Source organism: Monosiga brevicollis, genomic scaffold (assembly GCF_000002865.3).
Source record: "Monosiga brevicollis MX1 MONBRscaffold_2 genomic scaffold, whole genome shotgun sequence".
Taxonomy (NCBI): domain Eukaryota; class Choanoflagellata; order Craspedida; family Salpingoecidae; genus Monosiga; species Monosiga brevicollis.
The window spans coordinates 2,051,375-2,072,301 of record NW_001865039.1 but is presented as its reverse complement, the minus strand read 5'-3'; the positions used below and the strand labels follow the sequence as shown (position 1 = coordinate 2,072,301).

The following is a 20,927-nucleotide window of genomic DNA, read 5'->3' as shown; positions in this document are numbered from 1 at the left end:
CCGAGTTCAAGTATCAGCCGCTGCTCATGTTTGTGGGCGTGTGCGATTTGACGCCCAAATCAGTTTTAGGCAGACTGGAAAGATGAGCACCCCGCGAGGCATGATGAACGTGGCGCAATGCCGGGCGTTGATCGAATCGACCAAGCTCTTTGTATTCGATTGTGATGGTGTCATTTGGCGCGGCGCCACGCTCATTGATGGCGTGGCCGATGCCCTGGATGGCTTGCGTCGACACGGAAAACGAGTGGCGTTTATTACAAACAACTCGACCAAGACACGCGCCAACTTTGTAAAAAAGTTCCACGGTCTCGGCCTCACCTGGGTTGAGCGCGATGACGTTTGGTCATCTGCTTCGGCCGCAGCTGCCTATCTCACTCAACGGGCCAAGCTTGACAAAAGTCGCAAGGTGTACGTCGTCGGACAGAGTGGGCTTTGTGAGGAGCTTTGCGAGGCTGGCTACACTGTATTGGGTGGACCGGACGACGAAGGCAGCAGTGTATTCCCTGTTCCAGAGCGCTTTGAGGTTGACCCGGCGGTTGGAGCCGTTGTCGTCGGCTTTGATCGTGCCATCAACTACTACAAGCTGGCTTACGCTACCATGTGCGCGCGAGAGAATAAGGACTGTCTCTTCTTGGCCACCAACCGCGATGCCATCACTCATCTCAATGACGAACAAGAGTTTCCGGGCGGTGGAACCATGGTGGCAGCGCTGGAGACAGCTATCGGGCGTGCACCCGAAGTCGCAGGCAAGCCCTCGCCTTTCTTGGTTGATGCACTTTATGCCTTCCATGGTCTGGATCGTGACTCGGCGCACGCCGTCATGGTCGGAGACCGGCTGGACACGGACATTATCTTTGGTAACACGAATAATATGGCAACGCTTTTGGTCATGAGCGGGGTCACGCGTCAGTCGCATGTGGATGCCACCCAGCCCGGAGAAGATGACTATCCCACTTACATTGCTCCCTCGCTCAAGCTGTTGGCTGATACCTTGGCTGAAATGTAAAGACAGTCTTCTTCTTCTGCTTCTTCCTCGTATGTACGACAGTGGAGTTTTGAGGGGTGACGGTGACCGGTGCTCAAGGTGTTCGGTCACGCTAGGATCAATGAATTTAGCAATTGATTATGAAACGACAACCCTCCAATAACTGAGCACGATCAGGGCCTGTTGCCGCAAGAGTGGGGTGAAGCACGACAGCGTTGGTTGTGATGAATACGGTTGGTGGCGGTAGCTCTGCTGAGTTTAGCCTGATTCGGGTACAAGACGGGGAAACGGTTTGTCTTCTGGGTATTGGAGCCAGTTGTCAGAAGCATAAACCGTGTCCTGGGACTCGATGGCGTGGAAGGTGTAGGCGTGGCGTGACCGCGCACTTTTGTTCGGGTCACTGCGATGCACCACCTATTGAGGACAAAGTGGGCGTGGGCTAGCTGGTTAGCGTGGGCGGGATGGGCTGCTGGGCGGGTCATTGTTGGCCCTGGTACGTACCGAGCCGTGAATAATGACGAGAGATCCCATGGGCGTTTCGCAGGCTTGAAACTCCTCAGGGGGTGGGGCGAAATACTGGCCCGTGAAGGTGGTGCCCAGCACGCCGGATTCGTTAGTGCTTCGGACCATGCGACGATCTCCGAGGAGACCCTGATGGTGAGAGCCTGGAACCATCTGTAAGCACCCGTTCTCCCGGTCACAATCCTATTTGACAATATGAAATGCGAGATCAGATGAGCGCGGATGTAGAGGGAAAGAGGCAAGAGAGTTTGAGAGAGAGAGAGGGGGAGGAGGGTGAAAGAGCTGGCGAGGTCAGGGCTGATGAGGTCAGGATGTCTTGTCCAGCGGGTCCGATGACAGGCATCACACCTGCAAAGGAATCCAAAATCCCGTAGTACTGAGTGGGGTGGTGTAGAGAAAAGTTGAATCCTGATGGGAGGTCACCTCCCCACCAATGCCAGGCTGCTTGAAGATGTACATGGACTGTGGTACAACGGGCTCGTTAAGGCCCAGATCTGCAGCAATGTCCACGATGCGCGGATCAAAGGTATACTTGCGAAAGGTTGGGTTCAAAGAGTGCAGGGCTATGACAATTTGGATTGCATGAGCGTCACGTCGGTTCTCGTGCAGACGTGTCGGAAAAAAAAGGCCAGGGGAAAAAAACAAAAGAAATAGAGAGAGAGAAGTCGGGGTACGTACCATGACCAATTTTGTTAAAGGCCGACTCGGTGGGGACCACGATGCGTCCCTGGTCATCGATGGCACCTGGTTCAAAAAAGTAGCGAATCTTATCGCCTGACTCGAGAAAGTAGTCGTTGCTATTCTGGGTTTCAGCGTTTGAGCTGAAGATGGTCGTGTGTTCCTTGGCGGGGTCATAGCGGGCAATCTCGCCTTCGATGGCGGTTCGCATGTGCTGGCAATCGTCTGCTGTGAAAAATTTGGGAATCACAAGGTATCCATCTCGCCGAAACCCGTCCAGCTATGCCGACATGATCACAAGAGCCAGCTTTGAGTCGGCGTACAGCCTCGACCTCGCAATCCTTGACGACAGCGACACGCAGTGGCGTCTCCGCAGAGGCAGATGGCGAGGGGCTTTTACCTGAGCTTGGGTGAGGTAGCGCAAGGGGCGACTGGCGGGTGCAGCCATGTTTGATGCTTCAACAGGGGAATTTGATAGCAGGCAAGCCAGGGTCTCACACGAAGGGCTCCGCCGCTGCTGCCGCGAGGAGGATGATGCAAGAAGAAGATGCAGAGGGCTAACAAACAAGAATTGGCAACAACAAGTGAGTCCAACAGAACTCTATAAAGACCACAAACAGCAAGTCTCATCCAACTTTCTGCCCCAGCCATTGACCAGAGGCCAAACCCACAAGGGTGAACGAGAACCGGTGCCGTCACCGGAGCAGCCCAACTGCCGTTGCCGCCGAGAGAGAGAGAGAGAGAGAGACGTCAACAGCCACGACGCAATGCTCCGCTACCTGATTTAAAAGTAAAATACTTGATGTAATAAGCTCCATCTGATGAGCGCTTTCCAGCCGCGTCAACGGAAACAGATGGAAAATACTTATTTTCCCAATGCCGAAGCGGAGGCGATCTTCTGGTCTCTGGTCCGGTCTCTGGTCTCTGGTCTCTGGTTGAATCGGGGTGTGGGGGTAGTGAACGGCGTGCACCAAAGGCTTGGGGGTGGGGGGTGGGGGCGAGGTGACGTGGAAGGTGAAACGAAGCGGCTAGGTGTCGGGTGCAGCTCAAGCGTGGCCGTGGCACGGGTTGACGTCTTCAAGCGCTGTGTGCCTGTCGAGGAGTGCTTGGTCAACCGACCCACTGTCGTGCTCAGGTCTGTCTCGGGCGGCCAAGATTGACCGACTGCCACTGCCAACAACGTATACTTACCATTGCTCCTAGAACGGGTATGTGCGTTCCCATCGATGCATCTGCTGCACGGTCGCCGGTGCTCATTCGACGTGATGGTGCCGGGCTGCGCCTATTCCATCCATCTGCTTTCAGAATGTGAGAGCGCCGCAGGCGCCGCACAAAGCCAGCAGGCATGTTTTCACTACTGAGCGGCTTTTATGACTACCTCACGCGGAGGCCCGAGTACTACGTTTTGATTCTGGGGTTGGATAATGCAGGCAAAACGGTAGGCTGAGCACGCTCCTTCGCGTCTTGGCTGATCATACCCTGGTGATGCACGATGGTCCTGCGGACTCTTAACTTTTCCACTGTTCACTCGATGATTTCTTCTCGAACCGTTTTGCTTTCTGCGCTGCCCTGCTTCACGACGATGCCTAGACGCTGTCTGAGCAATTCAAAGTTCTGAATCGCCCCGGTTACAAAGCCCGTTCTCGCACGGCCCCCACGGTTGGCCTCAACGGTCAGTATTGTTTCGCCTTGACGCAGGAAATAGCCGCCGTCCTGGGTTTTCCTGCATGTTTCCATCACTTCAACCGACGGTCTGATTGAGACGTTTTTCATGTGTGCCCATGCATCTATAGTGAGCAGCATTGACGTCAAGGCGTACGCATCACATTCTGGGACCTGGGTGGGCAAGCAGAACTTCAGGAGCTTTGGCCTAACGTGCGTTCCTTGCCTCCGGGCCGGCCACCATGACTTTGCACAGCTGGTCCATCTGCACATGTCAGCATCGCGGCTCGACAGCAAACTGACCAATGAACAATTTGGCATGCCCTCTTCAGTATTACGAAGAATGCCACGGAATCATCTATGTGGTCGATTCGGCTGATCGTGCACGCCTTGAAGAGTCTCGTATTGCCTTTGGTACGCGATGGCCCGCCATCCCAACGCAATTCCAAACACACAATTTTTGCCGTGTTCGTCATTGTAATGTCTTGCTTGACATCTATTTCGTTTAGATGCCATGGTCTCAGAGAAGCCGCTTGAGGGACTTCCAATTTTAGTGGTCTGCAACAAACAAGACATTGAGGTAGCCCTGGCGCTGCGTGCTGCGGGTGTGCAGCTGTGTGACTGTTCAGTGTGTAGAGGGGCTGTGGCTCACCTCATGGTGCCGGCTCTTTTCGCGACGTCACAGGACGCTATGACCATCGCCGAGGTGAAAGGTGTCTTCAACCAGAGCGCGTACAAGCTTGGGGTTCGAGATTGCAAAGTTCACTCCATCAGCGCCACCAATGGGTACGATGCAGCAAGCAAGCACCAAAACCTCAGCAATATCCCCAGGCGATGCTCCGCTCGCTGCTCTGACCATCACATTGTTCGTATCGTGCTTGCTTGCCGTAGAGACAACGTTCAAAGCTGTGTCGACTGGGTTCTAGCTGCTCTCAAAAGGAATCCGTTTCGTAGTCCCAAAATGACGGCCGCATAGTACCCCTGGTGGTCTTTCGGCTGAGTGTTGAAGATTCTTGGAACATTTGATGTGCAGAAGCAAACCACTTCTGGGGCAAGGCCCGACCGAGTTATGAATAAAAAAAATTGCACAGTATGACTACAGCTTGTACGAACAGGTGACGTGGTTAAAAGGCTCGCAGGAATGTGCAAGGCGAGGTCGCACTGCATCAAGAGCGGTGTGGATTTGGACGACAGTACTCAATGTGCAAAGTGTGGTGACCAAATCCGCGCAACACATGTTAGACAACCCGATGCTAGCCTCAGTTGGCTCGTGGGGGATGATGATGATGATGATGTGCATAGCTTTGTTCGATTGGTCTTCAGAGAGAAAGAGAGACGGGCAGACAGAGAGGCGCAAGCGTAAAAACAAACAAGATACTCGGGTATGAATATGGGGACAGGTGTAGAGGCATCGAGGAAAGGGATGCTTGCACAGCAATGACAACATCAGCCCCATAATAAGGGGCCAATTACAATGAAAAGAGAAAAAAAGAAATGGGTACGAAACGACGCGACAGAACGCCTTGAAGAGGATATAACAAGAGCACCACAGGCTTCCGCATGACCGATCAGCGGTAGCGACAGAGACCTGGGCGGGATAAAACGCTTTGCACAACAAATGGGCAACACTTTCAAAGCAATCTTGATGGACAATGAGATCGGCACGAGATGCGCTCTCGCAGATGGCACACAAAAATTATGTGGCAGGAACAAGTTGAAGGAGGTCCAAGGGGGCTTTAGCCGACAACAGTGGCATTCTCTGTGGCAATCAACTTGGTCCCGACCACGTCGCAGTCGATTTGCATGAGGTGTGCCGCTTCCCCTACAAGGAAGAAAAATGGCATGGGGTAGAGTGAGACAAGGTGATACATGAGCGTTTGGCGACAAGCGAAGGTAAGCGAGGGTTGTAGGACTGAAGCGCAAAGAAGCTTGGCAAGTGAGACAGCATGAGACTGCCATCCAACCAATCAGGACGGTAAGCACCACTAACCTTCGTTGTCCAGATCGTCAAGAGTAGTGGTGGGCACAATCAAGGATAGGCGGCTACGCGAGGAAGCAGCCTGAGCAGAGATCACTTTGACCTCGGTGCAGAAAATGTAGCTCGTGTCGTCCTTGCGATGCACTGTTGTTTCAAGGGCATCGCGCTGATTATGTCCAATCCGAAGGGTCGGTACACCGTCCAACTCCTCCTCCTCGGGATCCACGAGCGATTGATGACCTGGTTCAGGGGTGGGAATGCGAACACCATCGAGCATCATGCGCTCCTCTAGCGCATGCTCGTGCATTTTGAGCAAGGGGTTGAGCATGTTTGAAGGCATGGCCCGCGGCGGGCCATCGCGGAGCGACGAGGTCAGATGATCGTGGTGCAGGCCAAGGGGATACACCGTATCGGAGGGCGCGTTGTGCACGTGGGCCAGTAATGGTACCTTTTGGGCTGCCTGCAGCGTGCGGGCGTGCCACGCGCCACCAGTCACGGCCATGGGGGACGTGGGACCCTCAACCCCGCGCAGCAAAAGGTTGGACCCTGGAGCTCCCACAAAGGCAACACAGAGAAGGGCCGCAAGCATTACTGTTGCCGCAGCGGTACGGGCGGGGCGCTGGCTTGCAAAGGCCGCAAACTGTTGCTGAAGCGAAGGCTGAGAGTTGACAAAGCCATGGTAGTTGGCCAGTTGCTCCCGAAGCACGTGGTTATCGTTTTGCAGCTGCTGAATTTGGTGCTGTGCTCGACCCAGCTGCTGTTGGGCATCATGGAGCTGATGTTCCAGGGTTTCGAGGTATTCTTTCTTGCGTTTGCGCGAGAGGGAAGCAGACTCGCGATTCTTGAGCATGCGGCGCTCCTTCTTCTCCTTGATCTCAAGGAGCTCGACGGGGCTGAGGGCAGTCGGGTCTATTGCCTTGCGCGCGCGACGCTTGCGCTTCATCGGTTCCGCACGGGCAGCCAAGGGCGTGTTGGTGGTCCTTGCCGAGGTCGTCGAGAGGGGGTAAGCTGTAGGCGGGGTGGGCGGAGCCAGGCCGATGGGTACACCTTGGACTTGCGATTGGGTTGAGCCGGCATGGGTGTGCGTGGGGGCGGTGGCGTGATGAAGGGGAGATGTGGCGTTGGTCGTAGACAGTGGGGATGCAGCTGCCGATGACATGGTGCCCTCAGAAGTTGACTGTGGTTGAAAGGGGGCCAGAACAGGTTAAAAGAGGCCAGGACAACTGGGATTAGCGCCCACCATACTGCAGGGGAGTTTCGTACCTGCACGATATCGGCAAACGTTGGCAGCTCGTGTGTGGTATCAAAGAGCTTGATTGAGCCTGCACACAGTCAAGCAAGAGTGATCATCACTTCTTCATGAGGGTGGAGCATGCAATAGCGTCCACGCCAGCAAAACGAGGGCCGGAAAAGGTGCTTTGCGCATGGCCACCTACCATCATGGTCGTCCTGCCCGATAGGTGCACAGTCCTCGCCAAAAGGGGGAGAGAGTGCACTGGAAACCTAGTGAGTGGCCAAGGCGTCGAACCAATGAGTCGAGGCGTGGTGGCTTTGTGGCGTGGGCGTCGAGGAAAGCAGGGTCGTGGCTTAGTGAGGGGAAGGGAGATTCTTCACATACGCCTGTGCCTGTGACATCATCAAGCGAAAGTGATCCTTCGGCGCCATCGTCAAAGGGCACGGTGGCCTCGAGCATCAAGGGGTCGAATATGGAAGGATTCAAGCCCAAGTTCAAGTCGGCACCTGCAAGCGAAAGACCGTGGGCGGAAAAGTAGGCCATGAGAGCAGAGCATGCCAGCCAGAAGCCCCACGGGTGGCGGGTGGTGGGTGGCAGCGCAAGGCTCACCGAAGAGCTGATCTTGAGGCTCGAGACTGCCAAACTCGTCAAAAGCGGTCGGCGCCATGGCACCGGTGGGTGCCTTTGCCAGAAAAAAAAGGCAATCGGGCACCAAGAAAGAGAGGGAGGGGAGGGAGAAAAGCTGAAGGCAGATGAGAGGCTGCTTTCAAGACGCGTCTCGTCTCGTCTCGTCTCGTCTCGTCTCGTCTCGTCTCGTCTCGTCTCGTCTCGTCTCGTCACGTCACGCGCGTGTGCGTGTACCTTTTGATCAAAACGGGAAAGCGGGTTGGGCAAGCAAAAGGCAAACAGGTGAGCCTCATAAACTGGGAGGGAAGTGATGTGCTAGCAATGTGATGTGTAGTGGTGGCATCAGAGAGACGCAAGTGATCTGGTGCAGGGAGCCGGGGCTGCCAACGGGCGTGGTCCATGAGCCTCCGTGCCGTCGTCATCCCTCGCCAAGAAGCATCGGAAGCTTTCTGAATGCATTCATGCTCATACATTCCCAGTTTCCCTCACCCTCATGACCTTGTCAACCCCCTCACCCCTCCACGTGTATCGAGTGTGCTCCTCTCAATCCGCCAAAGCAAGGCAGCGACATGCGGCTGCCGTTTCTTACCTGTCGTGCCTGCCTCTCCGAAACGCAGACAAAAGATGTTGTTTGCCCACACACACACACACACACACACACAGTCCGTCTTCAGGAAAACGAAGAAACAAATGGAAGATGATGGAACACACACACACACACACACACACACACACACACACACACACAAAGAAGGATGTCAGATGAAATGAACAACAAAAGTAAAGAGAGACCTATGGCACACTTTGATGGCTATGTGTGGTGGCGCCAAGTCACAATTTGTCATACAATCAAAGTGTGGATACTGACGGACTTTGATATTTTGAAGGATTTTATATGAGGTTTCTCACTGGTTTCGTGAGTTTGAATTTCGAATTGCGGCTGCAGCTCATTTTTATTTTTTCAGAGAGAGAAAGAGAGAGAGTGAGCGAGAGAGAGAGAGAGCGCGCGCGTCGGAGGACCCGAGGTCTCCGTTCGTACCGCTAGTTGCTCGGCCCACTCGGATTTTGGCCGTACTGCGGCGCTTGATGGGTCCGAGATCGAAGGATCGAGTCAAGCAGCAGGTTGGTTGGCGGTAGGCGCACGACGATCCCAGTTGGTAGGCGGAGCAGTCGATCATTGATTGCTCACCCTTGGAGTCTTACTGCGCTCGGCAGGCCGTTGAACGTTGCCAGGATCTCATCTCCAGGCTTTATTTATTTATTTCGTGAGGCGGGCACCGAGCTGGTTCTCGGGCCTGCGCACAACACAAAGCCCCCTCCCAATCCCAGCAAGCACACTGGCGAGCTCGCCCAGACCCGGTTGTTGGGTTAGACCGTAGACATCAGCAAAGGATGACTTCCATGGACAGCCCGGCCTTTGCTTCCCCTACCAAGGTGGATGCACGCAATGAATTTTGGCGACATCAGCACGAGGTAAGCTGTTCCTGTCATCCAATTTGCAATCTTCTGTTCTGTCTCCCTAGAGTATTCGATTGACTTGGTCTGCACTCTTGACACCGAGCACAGGACGAGGATGTTCAGGCCATGCGTGAGGACATTACAGACTGGCTCAATCAACGCCTCAGTCTCGAATTGACATACTCATCCCTCTTCAAGGTGAAGATTTGGCGCTAGTATGACACGCCCGGCTGAAGAAGCTGCTATTCGTTCCGTGCCGAGCTGTAAATCACACACACCCCAACCCTGTACTGTCCCGATGCAGGAACTACGCTCGGGTATTCTACTCGTCAAACTGGCGCGCATGATTGAAGCGGAGGGCGTTGACGAAAACGCCAATGACACCCCCGAAAACAAGCGCGTATGTGCTTCTTTCTCAACCTGACACCAATGGCACTCCCGCTTGCTGCATCTAGATTGTGCATGCCTGCCTCCACCTTTTTTTTATTTGTCGTTGCACATGATGAGCCGATCCGCGCCCAAATATTTTGCATGGCTCACCACATGACTGGATACGGTGAGATCATCATAGAATGTACATAAACGACGTGCCATCTGGAAACAGACCAAACGCCGCGTGGGCGACGGAACAGCCCGCCTCCGCTGTCGCGAGCCGGCCAACCACCCTGCCTTTGCTCGAGACAACGTCGAGGTGAGCACTTCGAACATCCTACCTCGTACTGCTTGATCAAGACATAGAGATAGCGGAGATTGACCGACAAAGTGACAGAGGAGCTTGCAAGAGGCACAGCAACCCGTTGTTGTGGGCACGCACATGTCACTGCTGCCAGCTTCTCAATCCCCGTGGTCGCCATGCTGTGGCGGTTTGCTGGTCTAGACCTTTTTACGCTGGTGCCACGACTTGGGCCTACCGGAGCACATGCTTTTTGAGACCAACGATGTCGTCGAGCGTTAGTTTGTTGCTGTGCTTTGCCCGTGGCCTCTGCGCACCACCTCCTGAGATGCAGTGGCCCCTGTTCTCAATGTCCGATGAACCCTGCCATCTGCTTGACTCACAGAGCGCAACGAGAAGAAGGTGTTGAGTATCATTCTGGAAGTGGCCAAGTTTGCCGCCTACGTTGGCATCGGTTCGTTGTCCTGCACTCGTTTACCTGGATCGTCACGCCATTTGCTGCTGATTCCTGTTGCCTTCGCCCCTTTCTTCCTCATTCTTGACACGCTCATGCCTGGCAGAAACGACCGAAATGATGAAACTGGAACTAGAGATAGAAGCCGAGGAGGAGGAACAGGATGATGCAAGCGATGCAATCGCCAATGGCAAGGATGATGACCTGGAGCTCGGCGAGGTAGGCCAGCCCGACTTTCCATCGACTCGCATTACAGGATGCAGTGTCCGTGCTTCAACAGTAGCGTCAGCTGGAGCTCGTTTGCCCTCTTGACGCTGCCTCTACACACCTGCCCGCATGCCCTAGGACTCTGAGAGCGGGCTCATTGACGAGACGGACGACGGCGATGATGATAACGACGCTGATGGCAATGAGACTGATGATCCTCTGGGCGGCGATGTTGTTCCGGCCCAGACTCTTGGCTTGGACGAAGCGGATCGCCAGCTGTCATGCAACCTCGAGCTCATCATGACAGACGGCGACGTGGATTTGTGGATTCTTGATGACATCACCTGGTTTGCTGACCGGCTCATTGTCAATATCCCCGACCTGGTGTTGCTCAAGCGCATGACGATTGCCACTGCAGCTGAAGATACACTTGGCGAATTCGAGCTTTCAGCCACGCCCTTTGAAGAAGCCCAACTGTTCAGCCCAGTGCCGATGGCCGACAAGCCGTTCTCGGCAGCTTCCAAACTCATTTCCTTTCCTGACGGGATCTTGGCTCGTCGCCTGCAGCTCCGTCCCAAATCCTGGAGTGCGCCCTTTCGAGCCACACTCATGTTTCATGGACAACAACCCGGGCATTTGGCCTCTACCCTACGTGCCGATGACGCATCGAATGCCCCGAGCTGTTCAGCTAGCCAGGCGGGGCAAGACGAGGAGCACGCGGCTGGTCCGGTGCAGCTCGTCGTCAGTAGCGACATTGGTGACACTCATTCCTATGCCTGGCTCCGGCGCCAGACCAGAGAGCAATTTTGGCATGCTAACACGGCCGAGGACACCCAGCCTTGGGTCGAGCTACGCCTCGAGCATCGCATGGAGCTTCAACATCTTTACGTCTTGGCCGGCGCCAATGAAGACAACGTGGCCTATTCGCTGCGGATTCAAGTTCGCATGACACCAAACGGCCCGTGGCAAGCGTTTCAATGCTTGGACAGCGACATTGCAGGCGTGGTGGATGTACACGAGGATGTCCGCTGCTCGAACCGTCTCTTGACCTTGGATCCGCACCAAATACCATGCCACGTCGCAGCGGTTCGTGTCCAAGCCATTGATTGGACGGGCGTGCCGGCGCTGGCCCTCGATGCTTTATTGGTGGAACCTGCCACGGGAACTCTGCTTGATCCAGAGGACGACGACATCATGTCTCGCGCTTTGACGCCTTTTGGGGACGCTCTTAGCGATGAAGCCGTATTTGCCGATATGGAAGCCGCCCGTGCTCTCTTGTCTCGTCTACGGAGCTCCAATGAGCAGATGAATCAACTCTTACACGCTGTTGATGCCACTGAGCATGGTCAAATCCCACCAGCCAACAAGGGTATACGCCAAGTTCTACACCAAGCCCAAGAACTGCTGGCTGGTATGCACACAAGCACGCCTCGCTTCCTCGACCTCCTCGGTGACAAAACCAATCGCAAGCGCAAGTACGGCATTTTTTTTTTTCCGTCTCACTTGGCCAGTTATGGCCAACGCTGCTTGTTGTTCTTGCTGGATGATCGGTTTTCTTGATTCATTTTTTTTTTTTTTTTTTTTCCTTGCTGTATTGCTTTGCTGCACTCCTTGATTTTCCAGAGAGATTATGCAGCGCGCCACGCAGTTTGCAGACGACTGCTCGGAAAGCATGGATGATTTGTATGCCGGTGCGCAGAGCCTTATTGAACTGGTGCAGCGCTTACAGGGGCAACACGATCTTATGCTCCAGGCGGGCCAAGCCATCTTGACCGAGTCTGACATGCCCAGTGCCTCGACCATTGATGAGTTGGTCCAGCGCGTAGTTGCCTCTGGCTCAGATAAAGCCTTTCAGCTTAGCAGCGACCTTCAGCTCCAATTTGAACGATTTCGGCAGGTATGCTCAGCGGCACGCTCCCATCGCATTGTCATGGTAGTACATCCATTTCCCCCCGCCCTTTTGGTTCCATTTCCACTTCTCTGCCTCCCTGTGTTTGCATATGATGTCAAGCACCACGCTTGATCTGTTGTCATCGTGTGTGTTGCAACTCTGTAGACATTTCCGGTTGTGGAAGTGCGCTTGCCGCAATTCGAAACGTGTGCCAAAGTACTCGTGTCAAACATGGACGAGGGCAGCGTCGAGCTTGAGCAGCTACTGGCTGCCATGGAGGAGCTACTCAATGATCTGCGACAGCAGTTGGCTGCCACGGACGAGAGCATGGCCACGCGAATGCGCGACCGGCTTGCGCGCTTGAGTGAACGGCCCTCCGTGGCCTCAGATGGTCCGCATAATTTAGAAGAGCTCTCGCAGCAGCAAGATGTGGTTGCCTCACGTCTGCGTCGCTTCATGACCGGCTTCAAGCTTCCCCGCTTCCCCAAGCTTGATTGGAGCTGGGTGCGCGCCAAGGTGTGTCTTCCGTCCGACGTCGGTTTGACAGGCCTGCCGGAGTGGAGCGGGCTCAATGAGAGCATCGCCAAACTGTAAATATCAAGGCTCGTGTCGAGGCGTTGACTGGCATTGACCCTGTTGTCCCGGATTTTGTGGTGCTTCAGGTTGATACGAGCGCGCCAGCTAGCATGAAGATTATCAAAAAGCGCAAGAAAAAGGCCGAGGGGCGAAAGCAACTGCACGAGCCCGTGCGTGTGACCCAGGTCCATAGCCGTGTGGACACCGGCTTGTCTCGACGCGAAAGCGATCTACTCAACCGCCGTACCTCCTCTGGCATTCCCGGTAAGTGGGCGCTTGCAAGCTTCGCAAGCGACGGGGAGCAATATTGTTTGAAAGAATAACAATTTGAGGCCGTTCCGAGTAAACAAGTCGGTCTGATAAGCCAACTGGCTCTCTGCCATCATGGGGTTGCTGATAGTTGTGCAACAGTTTCGTGATGGCCTCAAAAAAACTGATCCTCTTGATGCAATGATGCAAGACCGTCTCAATGCGCTTGGACTCGGCGCAAATCTTCAGGTCCGCTGGCTCTGAAATCCGATAGGGCTAGCTTGTATGACTGACTTCCAGACCATGCTAACGGAGGCGTGACGTTTTGTATTGATGTGATAGTACAAATATTGCGGAAAGGGCAAGTTTCTCTTTGATGGAATGGACAAGGCCATCTTTGTCCGGGAAGTGCGTCAGCGCTTCATGGTGCGAACCGGAGGTGGGTCTTGCACCGTGATCTGTCCTGGCGGGGCTTCTCATGAAAGCAGATTCTGACTATGGGACCGCGTACTTTTTGTTGCTGGCTGCCGTTATTGGGTGTGTAGGTGGATGGAAGACCCTTGACTCGTGGTTGGGCGAGCACACCGCGCCGGGTGCTCGCCGATGCCTGACCAAAACTGCATCCGACCCTGCTCTGAAGGATCGTACATCCAATGCTGCCAAATTGACGCGGCGCTCCCTAACGCAGGCAGAGATTCGCTTGAGCAGTGATGCGCCACCGCCCCGCATCGCGGAACCCGAGCGCCCAGCCTCGTCGCCGCTGCGCTCCTCTATTTCTGCTTCTTCGGTCCAGCAGAGTCAAGATGAGGAAGCGAGTGAAGACTTAGTTTCCCCCGATGCCTTTACAGGTCTTGATCGTGACGTGCTGCATGAGATTCACGGTCACGAGGAGGATCACGCCACCATGACGACGAACGCTGAAGATGGTGCCCATGGCACAAGTGCCAGCTCAGACGAGCCCGGTCTAGGGACGGAGAGGCTTGCAAGCCAAAACATTAGCAATGCGCCTGACGGGCGTGACATGCTTATCACACCCTCCGCTCCGCCAGCGCCGGCACCTCGTCCGAAGAAAAAGGCCCCCGTGCCGATTCCAGCGCGAACCGCTCGCACCCCGCCGCCCGTGGCACCGCGACCCAGCAGCGCCCCTCGTCGCACTGTGCCTCTCGATGAAGTGGATGTGAATGCTACTGACTTGAAGCAAGTTGAAGAAGAAACAATCGAGGCGGCAGTGCCTCAACCTGAGGCATTCGACCGAGTTCAGCCTGAACTAGATGCAATGCGAGCAGAAGCCGACCAAGCACAAGCTTCTTCCCCGCCACCACCCTCGACGCAGGGTGCAGGATCGCCCAAGTCGCGATCCAAGTCGCGCTCGGCGTCCGCTCGGGCTTCACCGAAAGCTTCACCCAAGGCCTCACCCAAGGCCTCACCCAAAGCCTCGCCCAAGATTTCACCCAAAGCCCGACGCCGATCGTCGACGCACTCAACTTCACCCAAGGCCCGACGCCGCCTATCAAAGACTTCCCCAAAAAGTTTGACAAAGAGCTCACCCAAAGCGACTCGCCGCCTTAGTCTTACGAGCGCACAACCCGGGAGCACGTCAGCTGGCAAGACTACCAAGGCCAAGGCAAGCGGCAAAAGCACCGCTGCGACGGCCAAGGCACCAGCTACCCGGGTGCTTCGGGGCAGTCCGTCCAGTTCGGGTGTTGCGGCACAGCGTGCCAGCTCGAAACCTTCTCGCGGCACGGCAAGTGATACTAGGCGACACTCGGCGCTCGCGGGAACTCGCGTCGCTGACAAGACGCTGGCTGCAACCACACCATCCCCAAAAGTGCGCAGCGCCGGCTCTAGCCCCAAGGGCGTCCGCAAGGTGGGCACGACTTCGGCTAGCACATTGCGATCGGCCCAGAGCTCGGCCCAAAGCTCAGCCACAGCATCCCCTCGGACGCCACGGACGAGTACACCGGGCACCGCAAAGGCTCGACCAAGGTCCTCACTGACGCCCGGCTCGAGCTCAACTCGTTCATCGACCTCGGCCACTCCGACTGGAGCAAATCGTCGCACGCCAACGGGGCGCAGCTCGGCCAACACCGTGACACGACCAAAATCCATGGCAAGCTCGCCGTCAAGCGCCCAGAACAAGACTTTGAGTGCAAACAGAACAACTGGCAAGGCCCGCCCCAAATCTGCAATCATGGGCACAAGCAAAGCCAAGACCAGCGCGACGTCAAGTCCCGACGCACGCCGCAAGTCAGGGGTGGGAGCTGCACAAGCACAAAACAAGTGAGCCTGGTGGGGGCCTGTTTCACATGCGGTTTGTTCTCACAAGAGTCTCTAGCGCCGCTGCCCGTTCTAATGAACACTCCCACTGGCCCGGCGGGCAAACCTCTGATTCGTTCGCGGCGTTTATCATTATTATTAACTTGCTTTTCATTGCTTTCGTGATTCATCATCAATGCTGTGCCTGCCGTTTTGGCTTGCGTCTAGCCGTTCTTCATCTTTAATGGGCTGCACATGCTACCGTAATTATATACACCCGAATGTAGTATCACCTCTCCCAATGTATCATGATCCCCTATGCGTATCACTTCAAAGGGAGCCACTTTGTTTGCAGCCCTTGATGTCATCTCGTGGCTTCTTTACTGTGCTGGATGCCGCATGCACGCCAGCCAGACCAGGACAGCCTTCCCCACCTGCCAAGCCGCTGCCGCCATGGTGTACAGGAGAAGAGAAACGAGTAGTCGTTGAGCAAGCGACCACAGGCGATTGGAGGTCTTGTGCAGCAGCGATCATAAAGAACGGACGAAGGCCAAAAGCTGGAGAAAACAGGTGGTCGACCATGTTCAAGAAAACAAGTGCTGATGCCGCACAAGATGGTGGACTCTTCGACACGTATTCCTACCACCGATGCTGCCATCACACCTACGGGCGCGTGTGTGGAACGTCACGTTATGTTGAACCTTTCCTTATGTAGCTCGATGAGCAAAGCACCAATTCTGCTTGCAACGATCATGCATGCATGCACGCAGTGGCACGGTGCAATGCAGTGTGTTGCGTGTTTCCTTGAAAGAGAGGGTGATGGTGGTGATGATCGGTGGTGATGATGAGGACATCCGATGTAGACGGCAGCTGTTTATTTGAGACGAAGAAGTTGGTTGGTTGCAACCAGGCACAAGGGGCGCCGGTGCAACTTTGACGATGGCTGTTTCGCGTGCGGGGGGTTGCAGACCTGGTGCTCGGCGCCCACGTTGCTTCTGGGGCCGTGCAAGGGCTGAAGCTGGTGATGGCACTTGCACTTGTCTCGTTCACGTCCTGTCCCGACCCAGTCATGCTATGGGCGCGCTCATGACTTGCTTGCTCGTCTGCCACACTCCTCTGAAGCGGACATGGGGAGCATGTTCACCCCATGTCCACCCCATGTCCACCTGCCAGCTGCGGTGGGAGGCGACTGCCAGACTTAAAAGATGATACTTCATCACACCAGAAGTGGTGACAGATGCAGTCCACACGAGGACTCGGCTGTGCGTGCTGCTGTTGCACATTCGCCATGGGGTGTGGCCTCCGACGGCCTTGACTGTCTGCACGGCCATTGTTGTCGTTGCAATCAATCAAGCACCCGTGCTCATAACGCCGTCCTCGGCAAGCCTGATCGCAGCGTGCACCACGCAAGTCGCGAAGCTTTTTTTAACAGTAGATGACGCGTGCGACCTTGAAATCCTTCGACTATGTCTGTCCATCAGCATGGCAAGCTCGGCCAAGACTGCTCAAGTCTATGGAGCCCACATCCTTGTCATCTGTTCTCAGCGCCGAACACCACCGTGCGATACACGGACATCATTGTATTACATGTACTGCTTCATGGCGCCACGCCCACTTGCACATGCGGTGAGCCTGCATCACCCAAAGCAGGCCCTAGCAAGATCGCGCCAGGTCGGCCTGGGTCGCGGCGCAGATGCGTGCGCGCCATGATCCGAGCTGGCTGACCGGGGTTGCATTTTCCTGCCTCCAGCTCCGTGCCACTTCTGCAACAACTCCGGACCGTCTCGCCTGACAAAGTTGCCCTCCTTGTGCGGATCGTCAAAGGACGTTACGAGCGCTGGTGTGCCCTCCATCCTCAGTCATTATGAAGGCTGTTTTTGTGTTGTGCCTGCTGCTAGGCGCAGTCGCCGCGCAGCAGACCATTGGCGATCTTTTGGACATGGAAGAGTTTCAAGCGTTCAAGTCGGCCCTGGACGCTGCCAACCTGACCGATAGCTTGGATGATGACACCTACACCATCTTTGCCCCCACCAACGACGCCTTTGCCAAGCTGAATGATACCATGGTGACGCTTCTCCTCTCAGAAGAGAACCTGGACCAACTGCAAGAGCTGCTGTTCCACCACGTCATTGCGGGTAACATCTCAGCCAGCCAGTTTGTGAATGGCACGGAATACCCCACCCTCTTGGCGGACAACGATGTGACAGTCTTTTTCGAAGGCGAGGGTGACGACACTTCTGTTTTTGTGATGTCTGCGGGTGACGTGGAAGCCGAGGTGGTTGGTCTGAACGGCTATGTCGAAACTGGTATGTTCCACCCTCTCCTGCCCTGCCGGCGAGCAACTTGGCTCTTCCCCAGCATTCGTACCAACGCTGCATGCCAGCACCTTGAACACCACTCATACTCGCGCTGGTGCTCCCACGCAATCTTACAGGTGTCGTGCATGCCATTGACACCGTCCTCATCCCCCTGGACTTTGAATTGATTGTGCCCACGACGCCTGCCCCCATGTCCACAAGCACCGACGATGACAATGATGTCGACAATGACGATGAGACCACGATGATGCCCATGGCCAATGGCCTTGAGGCACTGTTAACCGGCGACGTCTCCTACACACTCTTTTACGATGCCATCCAAGCCACCAACCTGACTGATCGCCTTTTCCAGAACAACGGTTTGACGGTCCTCATTCCCAACAACCAGGCCTTTGGCTTTCTGGATGACGACGAGCTCAACGACCTCTTCGAGACGGATTTGGATCGTCTCCGCTCGATTGTGCTTCTGCATATCATTGACCAAACTATGACCCTGGATGCCTTGGTCATTCAGGAAGATGTGGACACTATCGATGGCGTAAAACTTGAATTTGATCGCGACGTGTTCAGCGTTGAGGTAAGCCGCTCGTCTCTTTCCATCTCTTCCCGCGTTGTTCATGCTCGCCCTTTGCACTCGCGCTGGCATCAATGCATTTTCTGACTCGTGTAAATTTGCGATGCTTTTTTTTTTCTTTTTTTTTTCGCTCCCCTCTTGATCAGGTCGAAGTTGAGGATGGCAATGAGGCAGACGTGGTCGAAGGCAACATCCAGTTTGATGGCGGTGTAGCCCATGAGATCAACCGAGTGCTCATGACAGACAGTGCCACAACGCAAGTTGCTAGCTTGCTCTTGGTCATGCTCGCCGTTGCCTTTAGCAAGCTTTTTTAAATGACTCCCCGGGCCTAAACCCTGCTTTATATGTTGTCATGTGAGCATCCCTCGACTCTGCATGTATCGGGCCCGTGGCCTTTCTCTGTCGCTCGGTCGTGGTGCCAGCGTACACGCCAACGTTGTCCCTGAAATCCGCGTGCTTGTGCACCATCGACAACAAATAGTTTGCAATGCAAACCCTCTCGTGATCGTGTTTGTTTATCCGTGCTGTTCTGTTTTAAAGCTCCGGCAGTGTCGAGAATTGGGATGTTTGAAAAAAACAAAAGTGCTGTACTCAATGAACTATTCATCCAACTATTCACAAGCAATGATATGGCCATTGCCAAGCACTGCTATCCCGCTGCTAACACCAAGCATGAGCTAGCTGAGCTGGGATGGTGCGAGTTTAGCAAGGAAAGACAAGGGAAAAAAAACACAAAAGCAAGCCTAGATTAGAGTGCCATAGGCAGCGACTTCAGAGCCCTACTCTTCACTCAGGTTGGGCCGAGGCGCCGCCGGCCGCCTGCCATTCGCGATACACTGCATCAATGTCCACATCGGCATCGGCACCGTGCTGACGAAATACCGCTGCAGCCATGGCTGCCCGCTCCAGGCTCTCTGACGCCGGTGGCTCGGGGTGTGTCGCCAAATAATTGGTACTCACTGCCTCAAAGACATCTGCCACCAGCGCCAGCATCTTAATACGCTGATCGCGCACCGCGGGATCCACTGCAGGCAAGCCATGGCTGTTGCCTTTGAGCACAACAGCCGTGGCTTCACGCAGCAAATCATCCAGGTCCAGCTCCATACCACACCAAAGGGCCTCTAGCAGTGCCGGCAAGCTGTCCCCAAACAAAGCCTGCTCTCGCTGGCGCTGTTCTTCTTCATCAAGCAAGGGCTCAGACTCGCTGTCTTCCTTGGCTCCTGCTTCACCAGCTGGTGTGGCACCGCGACCCGCCGGCTTCGAGCTGGGCACCTCGCCACCAGGAGCCCGCCGCGTCTCGGCACCGGTACTTTGCTCGTCATCGCTGCTGCTTGAACTGGGCGCTGCTTCCCAGCCACGCACCTCAGATGCTTCGCTTGTCTCATGAGTGGGTACCGGTCTACTCTTGCTTGAAGGGGCATTCCGGGATCGCTCGGAGGAGACAAAACTAACGTTGACAAACGCATCGCCAGCACCAGTGCCGGTACTCTCAGTCTCGCTCTCCTCGCTCAAGTCTTGCACAGAGATGGAGCGAGCCATGACCTGTTCCTGGCGCTGTCGTTCGGCCGACTCGCGCTGAATTGCCGACTCGCGCTCAAAGCGCTCGTGGGCCTTCCCCACGCTAACCAAGGACTTCATGGAACGCATTGCGTAACCTAAACGACGAAAGGGGCCCTGTAGACGTGATCGGAGACCGGATAGCCCGCCACGGCCGATGGCGGCGCCTGCACGATATTTTCGCGCAATTGTGCCCAATAAACGAGGCCCATACGAAGCCTCCACCAATCGCTCCGCCTCCTTCAAGAGCTCGGCATTCACTTGATCCACGCCTCCATCACGCGCCACAATGTTGGCGAGACGATCAAGGCGTTGTGCCAAGCGCTGAGTAACTTCGACTCGGCGCCGAAGCAGGGCGCGTTGCAGATCAATGCTCGTGCCTTCCACGTGGCGAGCCACCTCTCGAGTCAGAACCATCACGGGTGTGCCGAAATAACCCTCAAACTTGTAGGACCCAAACAGCATTGTGAACAGCAGCCCAACGTCCTCCATCTCGCCAGACTCAAAGTCTGCCGACGCACCATTACGATCATAAGCGGCCCGCAGGTTTGGGTCTGAGAGCACCTGATAAGCCATGCTCAGCCGCTGAAAGTTTTGGTTCGCAGCCTCGTCGTCGGGATTGCGATCTGGGTGTAGCTCGCGCGCGCGGCGGTAGTATTCGCGCTTGATCTCTTCGGGGCTGGCATCAGATGCAACGCCAAGGCAGTCATAGTAGTCGGTCGGGCCGGAAACCTTACCACCTGGTGTCGCCTCGCTGTTGGCACGGATATGTGCGCCGTCCAACCCTCGACAAAGGTGCAAAAACGCGTCATAGGTGAGGTTTTGCACGACGATGTACTTCTCGTCGACGATGGCCCGCGCTGGATCATAGTCCACCCAGGCGCGAGATTCCTGGTCCCAGTAGTGGCCTTTGGAGCGATGCATGACCTCTTCACCAGTGTTGAAGAGTCCGCGACCAATCTGCGTGGCTGCCACGCAGACTCCCGCCAGGGGCAGGGCGACGACGGAAGCGAGCCCAAGTGCAACCC

General features: G+C 55.3%; 7 protein-coding genes across 7 annotated transcripts; 4 read left to right on the top strand and 3 right to left on the bottom strand.

The window, feature by feature from the left end:
- Window positions 1–100: 100 nt before the first annotated feature.
- Window positions 101–1,006, top strand: MONBRDRAFT_21060 (uncharacterized protein; the record flags this gene model as incomplete). The annotated part of the gene is made up of 1 exon (XM_001742698.1): window positions 101–1,006. The coding sequence occupies one exon, from the start codon at window positions 101–103 to the stop codon at window positions 1,004–1,006; it is 906 nt and encodes a 301-aa protein (XP_001742750.1).
- A 237-nt stretch (window positions 1,007–1,243) lies between these two features.
- MONBRDRAFT_21059 (uncharacterized protein) lies at window positions 1,244–2,396 on the bottom strand (the record flags this gene model as incomplete). The annotated part of the gene is made up of 4 exons (XM_001742245.1): window positions 1,244–1,399; window positions 1,487–1,690; window positions 1,856–2,070; window positions 2,186–2,396. 4 exons carry the CDS (start codon window positions 2,394–2,396, stop codon window positions 1,244–1,246), a joined length of 786 nt encoding a protein of 261 aa, XP_001742297.1.
- Window positions 2,397–3,530: 1,134 nt separating this feature from the next.
- On the top strand, window positions 3,531–4,634 carry MONBRDRAFT_2913 (uncharacterized protein; the record flags this gene model as incomplete). Its single annotated transcript, XM_001742697.1, has 6 exons — window positions 3,531–3,623; window positions 3,776–3,866; window positions 3,999–4,060; window positions 4,180–4,261; window positions 4,357–4,427; window positions 4,533–4,634. Coding segments are annotated over 6 exons (501 nt in total), but the record flags the coding sequence as incomplete, so codon positions are not given.
- A 949-nt stretch (window positions 4,635–5,583) lies between these two features.
- MONBRDRAFT_22289 (uncharacterized protein) lies at window positions 5,584–7,726 on the bottom strand (the record flags this gene model as incomplete). Its single annotated transcript, XM_001742244.1, has 6 exons — window positions 5,584–5,669; window positions 5,838–7,002; window positions 7,089–7,147; window positions 7,262–7,328; window positions 7,354–7,565; window positions 7,669–7,726. The coding sequence occupies 6 exons, from the start codon at window positions 7,724–7,726 to the stop codon at window positions 5,584–5,586; spliced, it is 1,647 nt and encodes a 548-aa protein (XP_001742296.1).
- A 1,352-nt stretch (window positions 7,727–9,078) lies between these two features.
- On the top strand, window positions 9,079–15,478 carry MONBRDRAFT_5172 (uncharacterized protein; the record flags this gene model as incomplete). Its single annotated transcript, XM_001742696.1, has 10 exons — window positions 9,079–9,159; window positions 9,449–9,544; window positions 9,749–9,835; window positions 10,205–10,271; window positions 10,378–10,490; window positions 10,617–11,953; window positions 12,102–12,375; window positions 12,535–12,885; window positions 13,032–13,209; window positions 13,740–15,478. The coding sequence occupies 10 exons, from the start codon at window positions 9,079–9,081 to the stop codon at window positions 15,476–15,478; spliced, it is 4,323 nt and encodes a 1,440-aa protein (XP_001742748.1).
- A 1,836-nt stretch (window positions 15,479–17,314) lies between these two features.
- Window positions 17,315–18,656, top strand: MONBRDRAFT_22287 (uncharacterized protein; the record flags this gene model as incomplete). The annotated part of the gene is made up of 3 exons (XM_001742695.1): window positions 17,315–17,756; window positions 17,885–18,345; window positions 18,489–18,656. The coding sequence occupies 3 exons, from the start codon at window positions 17,315–17,317 to the stop codon at window positions 18,654–18,656; spliced, it is 1,071 nt and encodes a 356-aa protein (XP_001742747.1).
- Window positions 18,657–20,424: 1,768 nt separating this feature from the next.
- MONBRDRAFT_3605 (uncharacterized protein) lies at window positions 20,425–20,616 on the bottom strand (the record flags this gene model as incomplete). Its single annotated transcript, XM_001742243.1, has 1 exon — window positions 20,425–20,616. A coding segment is annotated over one exon (192 nt), but the record flags the coding sequence as incomplete, so codon positions are not given.
- Window positions 20,617–20,927: the final 311 nt, after the last annotated feature.